Raw genomic sequence first — 12679 nt, 5'->3', positions numbered from 1 at the left:
TTTAATTTTAAAGGAAAATGATATCCAGCCCCTTTGTTTTACTTAGGCAGCCCTACACTACACTAGAGAGAAACACAAGACAACTTAGACTAGGGGTTGTCCCAAGTAAAAAAATCATTGTTATTTTAACACAAAATCTACAAACCCTTTCGTGACCTAGGGTTTTTTTATTTTTCTCTTCTCTCTTCTCTGCTTCTCTTCTCTAGCTGCCTCACCTCTAGGGTTTTCAGTTTTGGGTTTGTTCCGAGTTTTTCGACGCCTCTCCAACTCCGACGACCCCATCTATGCCTCACCGATGACCTCGAGCCACCACACCAAGTTCTGCAACTCCGAGCTCCAACGGCTGTGATTTGCATTTTTCAGTTTTGGGTTTTTTCCTCTCAATCTTTGGGTCTTTCATATTTTCATCTCTCTATCTCAGGTAATAGTGTAATAAACACAATAAAACCCTTATTCTATTTTCATTCATTTTTTTTGTCTCTGTTCATGTGTTGTTGAATTTTTTGTTCTTCTTGCCTTCTTAATCTTCATGTTCTTTGAATACCCATCTATTCTCTTCTCTTTTTATTTGTCTTCTTAACCATCACTGGTTGTAGAGGTGATGGCCTAATGGGTGAAAATGAAAAGGGTTTCAGTTTTGCTTGTTTCTCTATTTCGAGAAGGCACATGGGTTGGCTAATTGGCTTTGAGGTTTTTGGTTTATTATATATTTGAGACTTTTAGTTGCTTAGTTATCCATCTTTCTGCCACTGCCTCTTGTTGAATGATGAGTTCATATCTTTGTGTTCATGTACTTTGTCACTAAAATAACACCATCCTGAATAGATTGGCATTGTCTTTGCTGCATGAATCTAGAGAAAGCCTTTTGGTTCATTTTATATTCATTTTTGTGTTATGGAGTAATATTTTAGCTGGTTTTACCATTCCAAAAAAAAAAATCTGGTTTTAACGAAGTTTGTTTGGGATGATGAGTGCATCTCCCTTGATAAACAGAAAAAATGGTTTGTTGGGAGGTTTTGAAGGAGTACAAATGTGCATCAATGAAATGTATTTTTTAGCTAGAACCAACCAAGCTGGTGGTTTCTTGGGAGGTTTTGTAGAAGTGTAGGCCCACAATCTCGTTGATGCTGCCCAAAGCACATTATTGGTGGGACCCACTGTATATCAAAATCATCCATTATAAATAGCCCACACCCAAAAACTCTCAACTATGAAACATTCTTGGCGATCTGATTGATGCCTTTATGGCTCAACAAATGGTTAAAAACACATTGATCGAATAGTTATGGCCATTCCTTAGGTGCAATTCTCAGCCACCGCTCGTTCACCATAGATTCTGTGGGGCCCAGGAAATCGAAGGTGGGTGATGGCCTGATGGGTGAAAATGAAAAGGGTTTTGGAGGAACAGGTTGCAGAGAGTTAAAGGGTCTCTCTCTCTCTCTCTCTCTCTCTCTCTCTCTCTCTCTCTCTCTCTCTCTCTCTGCGTGAAGTGCAACTTGGGTTGAGCCAGTTGGGTCCGGCTCAGTCCTAACCCAACAAGTTCAACCCAATTTTGGGTATATGTATGTTTATTTTGTATTTACAAAGTAATTATTCCGGAGTTTTTTACTGAGAAATCCTCAAATCCAGGTAGTTTCTGTTACTGAGGAGTGCAACTTGAGAGATCTGATTTTTTTTCCTTCAATAAGGGCTTTAATATGGCAATGAAAATGGTGTCTGAATCATAAACTATCTCATTTTGTTGCATTTTGTTTTGGATTTTGATAACCGAATGGTCCAAATCTGTTTGGTAATTGGTACTCAGAAACTGATCTTAACCGAATCTTTTTCCTTCATGTAGGTGTTGATATACTACATTCAAGAAATAGATTGCTAAGAGTTTCTTTCTTAGGATTGAGGTTTGTAACTTTGACACTTTGTATGTTAACTTATGATTAGTTGTTTTTGGATAGTTGGATACTTGGATACTTGGATTGCTTTTTTCTATATGCTGACAAATAGTTGGATTTGTTGTTCTAAGTTTGTAAGTTTGTAACTTTCAATATAGGTTTGCTGTTCTTGGATTAGTTGGATTCGAGCCACCACTCAAGTGGTTTTGTTAGCATCATTCTATCTTCTTTGACTTGTTGCTATTGGTTACGAAGGTAACACTTAATCACTTATGACTCATGTCATTCTCATTTGCTGCGTATCTTGTTTTCTATTGGGTAGCTTATTTTGTGTTGGGTAATGGGTGTCATAGTGTCTTGTTTCTATTATCTCCGTAGATGTCGCAAGAAGAAGCTCCTAATGTTATTTCTAGCGAGCAATCTTCAAACCCCACAGACTCAAACCAAACGGTTGGAACCGGCGGAACCACACGGAAGAGAAAGTCGATGAGGTCTAGGTCAGATGTGTGGGACCATTTTACAAAATTTGTTAATGAGGTGGGTGAACATAAGGCTAGTTGTATGTATTGTGAGAGGGAGTTTTGTTGTGATCCGAAGAGAAATGAAACTTCCTCACTTAAGAATCACGTCACCGCATGCAAAAAGTTCCCCGGCAATATGAACACAACACAAACACAGTTGAATTACCAACCGACCAAGGGTCAAGAGGGGAATGGTAGTGGCACCCTTTCTATTTGGAAGTTTGACCAAGAGGCCATTAGAAATGCCTTAGCCCGTATGATCATTACCGATGAGCTTCCATTTAAGTCTGTGGAGAAGGAAGGGTTTAGACATTTGATGTCAGTTGCATGCCCTCGGTTTCATATTCCGTCACGTTCGACGGTTGCGAGGGATTGCTATCAATTCTTCTTGGAAGAGAGGTCGAAGTTGAAAAAGTATTTTAAACACTCATGTCAAAGGGTTTGTCTCACTACAGACACATGGTCCTCTCTACAAAGAATTAACTACATGTGTCTCATGGCTCATTATATAGACAATGAATGGAAATTGTACAAAAAGATACTAAACTTTTGTCCAATTTCTAGTCATAAAGGTGAGGCTCTTGGTAAGGCCATTGAGAAGTGTCTTCTTGATTGGGGGATTGACAGAGTCTTCACTGTTACTGTGGACAATGCTAGTTCAAACGATGTTGTAGTTGGATACTTGAGGAGAAGACTTATCAATTGGGGTTCTAGCATTTTATAAGGAAAATTCCTACATGTGAGGTGTGTAGCGCACATTATTAATTTAGTTGTGTGCGATGGACTAAAAGAAGTGGAAATTGCAGTTGATCGTGTTCGGACGGCGGTCAGATATGTGAGGAGTTCACTATCTAGGTTGAAGCTCTTCAAAAAGTGTGTTGAGAACGAAAGGATTCAGAGCAAGAGTTTGTTGTGCTTAGATGTATCTACAAGATGGAACTCAACATACTTGATGTTAAAGGCGGCCGAAAAAATTGAAAAAGCATTTGATATGTTTGATGTTGAAGATCCTTTTTTCAGTAGTGAACTTGATTCAGTTGATGTGGATGGGATTAGGAAGCCAGATCATGAAGATTGGGAAAAGGTTAGAAAGATGGCCACCTTGCTTCATAACTTCTATGAGCTCACCATACGTGTTTCATGATCATTGTATGTTACATCGAACACTTTATTTCCTGAAATTGTTGAGGTTAAATGTCTTTTGCAAGAGTGGCTTCAGAGTGAAGACTTTAACTTGGTAATCATGGCGAGGAGAATGAAAGATAAGTATGACAAATATTGGGGCGACATTGAGAAGATGAATAAACTAATTTATATCGCTGTTGTTCTTGACCCTCGACATAAAATGGAATTTGTTAAGTTTGCTCTTATTAGTATGTATGGAGAGGGAAAAGGCAACGAGTTGGGGGAAAAAGTGTTCCATGCCAGAGTTGAATTGTTTAACGAGTGGAACAATACGAACACAGTCAACACATCTCGAGACAATCAAGTTAACTTGGGCCAATCAACTTCAAGAGAGCTTTCTCAAGAACCGAGAGAACATGTGAGGAAGATGATTAAGGAAAAGTTTAAGAAGCACAAGATTGAAGCCGGAGGTGGGGATAACAAATCGGAGTTGGAGAGATATTTAAGTGAAGACATCGAAGAAGGTCCCGATGAATTTGACATTTTAGGGTGGTGGAAAGTTAACAGTTGCCGATTTCCTATCTTGTCAGAAATGGCTCAGAATGTGTTGGCGGTTCCCATCTCCACTATTGCTTCGGAGTCCACATTTAGCACGGGGGGCGTGTACTTGATGCATTTAGGAGTTCTTTGACTCCTAAGATAGTGTAGACACCCCATTTTGACCGGACCCATGTTCTCAATGTTTGTGCGAGGCCCTATCCAATCAATGAGTTAGGACCCCAAATTCTACCCTGGGTAGCTTAAGGTCTTCCATAAGTCCCTGAAAAATTTCGTCGAGATCTGAGCGTGTTCGCCTAGCCAACCGAGCCAAGGGAGTGAGTGCAATGCAGACTAGAAGAGGGGTGAAGCATCTGAAAAGGGGGTTGTCCACGGAAAAAGGGAGGCAAATATATTATTTTTTCGTAGAAAAGGAAAGTTCTTTTTCGTGAAGAAAAAAAAAACCAGAGAGAAAGGGGAGAAGAAGAAGGGGATTCGGGGGAAAATCTCAGATTTGGATCTGAGATTTTGGGAGAAAATCTCAGATCTGGATCTGAAGATTTTCCGAAATTAAAGAGGGAGGAGCTTATTTTCTCATTTGGACAGAAAGAGAGAAGAGATCTGAGAGTTAAACCCATTTTTTCCCTTTTCCCGATCGTCTTCTCCGGTGAGATCCGACCGGAATCCGGTCGATCCTTAATCCATCCTATCATTGTTAGCCACTTCTGCCCACCTTCATCACAGCAACCATTACTTCTAGTTTCTTTTTCTCAAACTCTAAGATCTAAACCCTACTTCCATTTCTCGAGTTTTCTCTTCCGATCATCCTCATCGCAGCTCCGGGCAAGCTCCAGATGACCATTGCTATCTCAGATCTCAGATTTTAGATCTGAGATCTGGAGCAAAGGGAGAAAAGGGGAGTATTCTTGAGGGTTTTGGCTCCCAATAGAGAAAAAGAGAGAGAGGATTTGGCAGAGAAGGAGCTCGAGCCATATTCATGGCCGCCATCATCAAGCCTCGGTCCTATCCCCACCACCGATAGCCGTGAATCCGAACCTCGCCATCTTCTTCACTTAATTTCTCATCTTTACCATTTTCACCTCGATCGAGTCATCGATCCACCTTCTTTGATCCTTTTCCGGCAACTTTTTCTGCTCCGATCCCTCTCCGATCTTCTCTAATCTTCCGGCCGTGCTCCAACTCCACTCCTTCGTCTCCGGCAACCTCCATCTGCTCCGGTGATCTCACTTTTTTCGGTTGATTCATCTTCTCCGGTTGCAACTCCGGTGGATCTTACTAGTCTCCGATCATCTTCCCGATCAAACTTCATTTTTTTTTCGGCCACTTCGCCGGCCATCGTCGGCGAAGGAATTTAGTTCCTGAAAATTCTGAGGATTTGAATTAGTATATTTTACAAGAATTGAAGAGATCAGCTTTTTCCACTGGCTTTCTCAAGCTCTGATATCACCGAAACTTGAGATTTGTTGATTCTAAGGTGCAGTGAAGAATGGGATTAGAGTAAGAAAAGAAGAAGCTCGAATCTACTTGGTGTTCAGATAAGTGGATCCATTTTTGCAGGTACTTTTCTTTTGATTAATGCTTCTTATGGTTTTGAAAATGTTGTCATGGCTTCTAATTTCTTAAAATTCCTTGTTCATCTCGCTCATCGGGTTATAGCATTTGATTATTATTACATCTTGATTTTTCTTTGGTTCTTGATGTCTGCCTAGAGATGACTCGTTTTAAGATTTTGTCCTAATCTTGGTATATTAACCTTGCTAATGTGAATATGAGTATCTGGCTTATAGCTAATTTTTTTTTAGTATTCAGGGTCTTATTTGTAGTTGTATTTAGAGCATACAGTGTCAGAATATGGATACTCATTTTGGTGGTAGTTCACTTATTTGTTTATATGAAGCTTCAACTAGGTTGATTCTTCACCCCCCCGGCCTGTTCTAATTTTATGATTTTGATGTGTTTACCCAAACATTGCAGACCTCAGATGAAGTGTTTAGTGTTATTTCTTTTATCATTTTGATTCTGGATATGCATATTTGAGCTAAGTTAAGGCAGAAGCTTGGATATTCTAGTTAGGTGACATGGTTGTTGATACTGATAATATTATCCATCGGATTTTCTTAAGTCTTATGGCTTATGTAAATGATATATATAGTTTTGATGTAAATATTCTTCAAGTATCTTTTCATCAGAATGTCATAGCATGGGTCAAAGTCATAAGCTTGCCTTGTATTTTCAATAACTTTGTGAAAATTCTAAGCAATTTAAGGACAAAGTGAGTAGATGTAATTATAAAGGTCTGAGAATAGCCATAGTTGATTAATCATATGAGCATTGTGCTGAAATGAAATGACCATGGTTGAATTGTATGTTCCTGTATCAGCCCCTGTTGGCATTAAAACCTGCGCATATGTTGGCCCCTTTTATGCACTAAAATCTGTCTATTTTCAGCTCCACTCTTTTGCACAGATTTGTCCACATTTCACCCTCACTGTTTAGCACAGAATCTAGTTCATTTTCACTAGTTCATTTCTACTGGTTCAGTTTCACTGGTTAATATACACTTCACTGATTCATTTTCACTGATCTATTTGATTGTTCACTGGTTCGATCTTTCACTAGTTTAGGATGCTATTGTGTTAAATAAATGAATCAGGTAGAACATTAAAGAAGTGTATTGTGGCACAACACAAGTGTTTGTTTGACATAGCATAAGTTCCTGTTTCATGCCCCTTGTTATGCACTAAATTTTTTTACAAATGGGGAATATCATTGAATATATTGAAAATCTAATATTCTTCTTATATTAAGCATTTGAGTTAGGTTGGAAGATGGTGATAAATGAATTATTCAGGTGAGACTATCTAGAAGTTTATTATATTCCTTCCTTTTTATTTTAAATTGTTTAGGGAAGAAGGAGATCAGATGACTGCTCTATTCGATATTATCGACATGAGTACTGTCTGATTTCAAGGCGGGATTAGAAATATTATCATGTGTATTATGATATCAGATTATTACTTTAGCATCATCTGATTTCATCCCCATATTGGGGTGGTGTTTGTGTTTGGGCATAGAAGTGTTTGATATTGTTTTTGCTTTATTAGGCTATCCAGCGGCTGGTCTGGACTAATTAATGAGTGTTTATCATTTTATGATTGCTACAGGTTGTGCACTCTTTAGTTGTAGATCATATTTTGCTGATATTTGATTTGTTTTTATAATAATTGATTGAAAATTTGAGATTATCTGGTATCCTTTTTCCTCTCTCTTTGGTTAGACTAGCACAGTCTTCTAGATTTCTTTTAGACTTCTTTAGATACTAGAACCTGTACTAGAAGACATACTTTGTCTCGTTAGGCGATCCTCCTTTGGAGGCACGCCTCTTTTGTAGCCTAACCTCAGGGAGGTTGTTTTGATTTTGATAAATGGTGTACCCATAGGAGGCATGCCTTGCCTCATTTAGAGAGCCTTTGAATCATTCGTTTGTGTGGTGATGTTATCGGGGGAGTCTTTGACTCATTTGATCTTTTTTGTTGTTATTAGGGAGTCATCTGTCTTGGCTATGTAAGTAATTAGCCTTTAGAAGGTCTGCTTTGCCTCATTTGTAGAATCCTCTCTGAGGTTGCACCTCAATTTATGCCTCTGTTAATTAGAGACCAATTTGGTCAATTAGTTGTCTTAGCCTTGCTTCCCCCTTGCAAGGGCAATGATAAGGTTGCTTAGAGCCAATCTTTGTGTGTGTTTGGAGACCCGCCCGGTCTCATTCTCTCGCTAGTTCTCCTCTTTGTGCTTCGTTTGGTTTTGGAAGAACACCCTACTCGGCTTGGCTTCATACCCCTACCCTTATGGGTATTGGGTTGCACATTTGTTGCACCCTAGGGCTAGGTAGCTGTCCGGCCCGGCTGGGTGTTTTACCTTTGCCAAATATGCACAAGGTCTCTTATTCCTTTTGCTTGTAAGCTTCTCCTTAGTCGATAGTCCATTCGCATAGGAGTCAGCCTTGATTAGAGAGTCTTTGACTCATTCATCCTTTAGATAGTGTTATTAGAGAGTCTTTGACTCATTCGCCTTTTAGGTGGTGTTATAGGAGAGTCTTTGACTCATTTGCCTTTTAGGTGGTGTTATAGGAGAGTCTTTGACTCATTTGCCTTTTCGGTGGTGTTATAGGAGAGTCTTTGACTCATTTGTCTTTCAGGTGGTATTATTAAAGAGTTCTGACTCAATCTTTCTCTTATTGGTTTTTTCTAGAGAGTCTTTGACTCATCTATCCTTTAGTTGGTGTTAGTGGAGTCTTTGACTCGTGTTTCCTTTTCTTTTAGAGAGTCTTTGATTCATCTATCCTTTAGTTGGTGTTAGTGGAGTCTTTGACTCATGTTTCCTTTTCTTTTAGAGAGTCTTTGACTCATCTATCTTTTAGTTGGTGTTAGTAGAGTCTTTGACTCGTGTTTCATTCTCTTTTAGAGAGTCTTTGACTCATTTATCCTTTAGTTGGTATTATTGGAGTCTTTGACTCATATTTCCATTTCTTTTAGAGAGTCTTTGACTCACTTCGTTTTCTTAGTTGGTATTATTAGAGAGTCTTTGACTCATTCGTTCTTTTGTGGTATTACTAGGGAGTCTTTGACTCATTGGTTCTTCCGTTGGCGTTATTTGGGAGTCTTTGACTCATTCCTCCTCTAAGTTGTAGTATTAGAGAGTCTGTGGCTCATTTGTCTTCTTTGATACTGTTAGTAAGGAGTTTCTCCTTAGTCTTGTTGTCATTCCTTCTTCTTTGAAGACTAGCCCAGTCTCATTATAGCTTTGCCTTTTGAGATCGTAGATCTTTTTGTTGTCATCGATAGCTTAGTTTGCCTTGTTTAGGGGTTTCCCCTATTTGCCCTAGGGTTTGGCCCTAAGGTTTTGCTTTGTATTTTTTCTTAGGTCTTTGACCAAAAGGGTGAAAACTCTTTACTTCAAAAACTTTTGAAAACTTTAAAAATACGAAAAAACATATGAAAAACCTTAAAAAGCCTAAAGTGTTGAGTGTTTTAGAATTAGTAGTTAGAGAGTTCGTTTCGAACTACGTTGGCTTGATCCTCTTCCATGAGGTACGTAGTGCAGCTTGGGATTTACATCCCAAGTCCAGCCAAACTTTTTTGTAAATAAACGTTTTAAACCTTCTTCAAAAACCTTTAAAATCTTGTTTTCAAAAGATCTTCCTCTAGAGTTAGAAGTTTCTCCTAGATAGAGAGTTTTAGAGTTAGGGTTTTTCTTTTGATAGGTTGTTTGATTGTTTGTTTGCCGTGTGCTTGTTTTAGAGTTAGGGGTCTGTCCTAGAGTTATAGGAGCGCCTCCGTCCGGTCAGTCGGCGATCCACATCGCCAAGTGATGACTAGAGTAGGATACGCTAGTCCACCTTTGGTTTTTCTTAGGAAATACAGCCTAGTTACACATAGGTTGTAGGAACCACCTGCATTAGCCTAGGGCTAATCTGCATTTAGTTAGGGCATATAGGGTGTCCTAAAATCCACAATTCACTGGAATTTAAATAATCATATAATAAACTTTAATAACTAGTCCGGTCTTTTAGATCGAGTCTAGGATAGAGGTCCAGGTGTCTTAGGCATCATAGCTTAGAATAGGCGCGAAGAACTACGTTGCCTTGATTCTCGTGGAGGCGGGGATACGTAGGCTTCTTTGGATGAATACCAGACCATCCGAGGACTCAGGCTAATAATTTAGAGTCTTAGGATTTGTTGTGTAGTTATTGTATGATTTGATATGTTTTCTCATTTTTTTGTACTGATCTCATACCTTTAGCTATAGCTTGCATGTGTTTGCACATCAGAACTTAGACACCCATTAGGCTTGTCACTCATAACCTAGCTATGCTTAGGTGGCACATCTTTCATTTTATTTTATATGTGTTTATTATTTTTATCCTCAGGAAATGCATGCTTAGGTAGACGAGTCCTGATGATTGTTCCCATTTCACATGATTTTTATTCAAACTTCTTTGGAGTTACTAAAAATGGCATAAGAGACCAAGTGCTTGCACTCGGACGAATTGGGGGTGCTCTCAGACCTTCCCCATTCGTAACCAGGCACGAACCCATATATATTTCTGGTTATCCATTGCACAGAGGATTTGATTTTAGGGTTCCATGGCATATCCATGGATGGCGACTCTGAGTTTATTTCAGGTATGTCTTGGTTTCGAGCCTCGGTTTCGGATCGAGACATATCTCTTTCTTTTTACATCGCCACTCGTGCTATGCTATGAGGGTGGCATCCGTTTCGAGAGTTCCTTGGTAGAGCTCTCCTTCACACGTGGATGATCCAGATGGTGTTAGGGACCAGTTCCCGCGCCGCCTATCTCGGATCGGGGTCCACAGATAGCAGAAGCTCTTATATGTGGACAAGATTTTCTTTGATCATCGTCAATGCCGGTTAATGTCGAAGAAGCATTGGAGGATCTTGAAAATTTTGAAAATGGTAAATTTGTAGTTATTTTATTTTTCATTTTTTAGTGTGTTTCTATATATTGCTTTTGACTTGGAACTTGATGTTTGTTATATTTAACTATTTGTACTCCAATTTTCAGGTTTTTCAAATGTTGGGGATGTTTCCTCAAATATTGATCTTTGAAGCATGGGAGAGTGGAAGACGGATTCAAGTTTTTTACTGTGGAGTTCCTACTCTTCATATCTTGTGAATTGTGATTCCTTCTTCGCTTTGAATGATTTAGTGTAATCTTGTTCTAATTGCAACATATTTATAAGTTCATTTACAAATTGCAATTCATTTGTAACCTGTTCATTTGCAACCTGTTCATTTGCAACATGTTCATTTGCAACCCGTTCTAATTATGTCTAATAGAACAGGCTGCAACTTGCAACCTGTTCTATAATTTGCAACATGTTCATTTGGTATTCATTTGTAACCTGTTCTATTTGGCTATTTGCAACCTGTTCATTTGCAATTCATTTGTAACCTCTTCTATTTGCAACCTGTTCTAATTATGTCTAATAGAACAGGTTGCAACCTGTTCATTTGCAACATGTTCTAAACTTCTAATTATTTCTAATAGAACAGGTTGCAAGTTGCAACCTGTTCATTTGCAACCTGACAATCAAAACAGGCCATAGTATTTATTTTACCTTTGTTGCTTAGAAGTTCTGCCCATAATATGTATCTTCTTTGACTTGGAACTTAATGCCTGGAAGTTGGACCAACAACAACAAATACCAATATACCATTTGCCCTACCATTCAAATAATCCATTCTTAATATTCTCTTCTTGTTTTTTATATGCAGGTTGAATCCCTTTTGCATAGCTGGATGATATTCAGGGAAGATTTGTGAAGAGTGAAGACATATGATATGGCGCATTGGCGCAGCCGCGCAGTCTCTACTACTACTTTACTAGTACTCTCTACCAGGATGTTTGGTGTTTTGGAATTTGGACTAGGCGTTTTGTACTTTTTGGCTTTTGTTATCTATACTATATACTATATTTGTTTTTTTCCTCATCAGTCATCTCATGGCGAACACAGAAAAAGAGAATACCGGTTCTTATCCTGTTTATTTTGCTTGCCAATTGTTGTTGTAGGCTTGCAAGAATGGGCGTATGGCTGCCTATGGCCTATGGGCATGGCATTTGAAAACTTGTCAACAAGATACTTACTTTGATTCTTAGAAACTTGAATGGTTTGGGCTTCGTTGCTCACATTGTTTTTTTGCTCATATCAGTCATATGTCATATGGTTCATTGGTTTGAGCTTCATTTGTTTTGTACAGGTAAAAAACAAGTAAAACCCAGATTGCATTTTTGTACAGGTACAAATATAGTTTTCTTCAATAGATGCCGAAACCCATGAAAGCCGAACCGAAACCGAAACCGAAAAAAAAAAAATTTCAGTAATTTCGGTTATTCAGTTAAAACCGAATAACCGAAATCGGTTTTTGGTTTCGGTTCGGTTTTCACAAATTCGGTTTCGGTTTCGGTTCCAAAATCTCAGTAACCGAAATATTTTCGGTTCCACCTTCTCAGTTATTTCGGTTCGGTTTTAACCGAATAAGCACCCCTACTAATATGTATGTTGTTTGTTACTCCAAGTGAACTATTGCCTATATATAGTTTTAGGGATTTGCTAGGGATCATCGCAGAAGGCATTTCACGGATGGGCTGTTGCATGTGAGAGCAGCCACACCATGAAATGACTTCTGAGATGGTCCCTAGCAAATCCCATAGTTTTCAAGTGACTAAAAATATACATCCTTAGATATTATGATCAATCGAGGTTTGAAGATCCAGATATATCCGCAATTAGGGTAAAAAGCAAGTGAATGGTTCAGATCAACCAAATATGGGACCCACAACGAAGTCGCGCCCTACTTATTCATTCCAAGTAGGTGTGCAACTCGGGCAGGCTCAACCTGAACCCGGCGGGTTCAACCCGGAAAAAACTCGGGTTGGGTTGAGTTCAAGTCGGGTTTGGGTTCTGGTCATGGTTTTAAATTTCGACCGAAACCGGTATTTGGCGAAATTAAATATTTCGCCATTAATTTCGGTCCGAAATTTTGAGAAAATGCAATTTTTACTTT

General features: G+C 38.8%; 2 protein-coding genes across 2 annotated transcripts; both read left to right on the top strand.

Moving 5' to 3' along the window:
• The first annotated feature begins 2267 nt into the window (after positions 1 to 2267).
• Positions 2268 to 3554, top strand: LOC143891759 (zinc finger BED domain-containing protein RICESLEEPER 2-like). The gene is made up of 3 exons (XM_077396293.1): positions 2268 to 2824; positions 2975 to 3117; positions 3217 to 3554. The coding sequence occupies exons 1-3, from the start codon at positions 2268 to 2270 to the stop codon at positions 3552 to 3554; spliced, it is 1038 nt and encodes a 345-aa protein (XP_077252408.1).
• A 99-nt stretch (positions 3555 to 3653) lies between these two features.
• On the top strand, positions 3654 to 4226 carry LOC143891758 (zinc finger BED domain-containing protein RICESLEEPER 1-like). Its single transcript, XM_077396292.1, has one exon. It carries the CDS (start codon positions 3654 to 3656, stop codon positions 4224 to 4226), a length of 573 nt encoding a protein of 190 aa, XP_077252407.1.
• Positions 4227 to 12679: the final 8453 nt, after the last annotated feature.

Source organism: Tasmannia lanceolata, unplaced genomic scaffold, assembly GCF_043159265.1.
Source record: "Tasmannia lanceolata isolate RefF3 unplaced genomic scaffold, GAP_Taslan_0.1 ptg000015l, whole genome shotgun sequence".
NCBI classification, from domain to species: Eukaryota; Viridiplantae; Streptophyta; class Magnoliopsida; order Canellales; family Winteraceae; genus Tasmannia; species Tasmannia lanceolata.
The sequence above is the reverse complement of the archived record's forward strand: the minus strand, read 5'-3'. Positions and strand labels throughout refer to the sequence as shown.

Bases quoted from the DNA above. Each gene is read 5' to 3' on its own strand.
- LOC143891759 (XM_077396293.1), top strand. From the start codon at position 2,268: ATGTCGCAAGAAGAAGCTCCTAATGTTATTTCTAGCGAGCAATCTTCA. The intron at 2,825-2,974 runs GTATTTTAAACA...TCCAATTTCTAG, and splicing joins GAGAGGTCGAAGTTGAAAAA to TCATAAAGGTGAGGCTCTTG. The intron at 3,118-3,216 runs GTTCTAGCATTT...TGGAAATTGCAG, and splicing joins GAGAAGACTTATCAATTGGG to TTGATCGTGTTCGGACGGCG.
- LOC143891758 (XM_077396292.1), top strand. From the start codon at position 3,654: ATGGCGAGGAGAATGAAAGATAAGTATGACAAATATTGGGGCGACATT.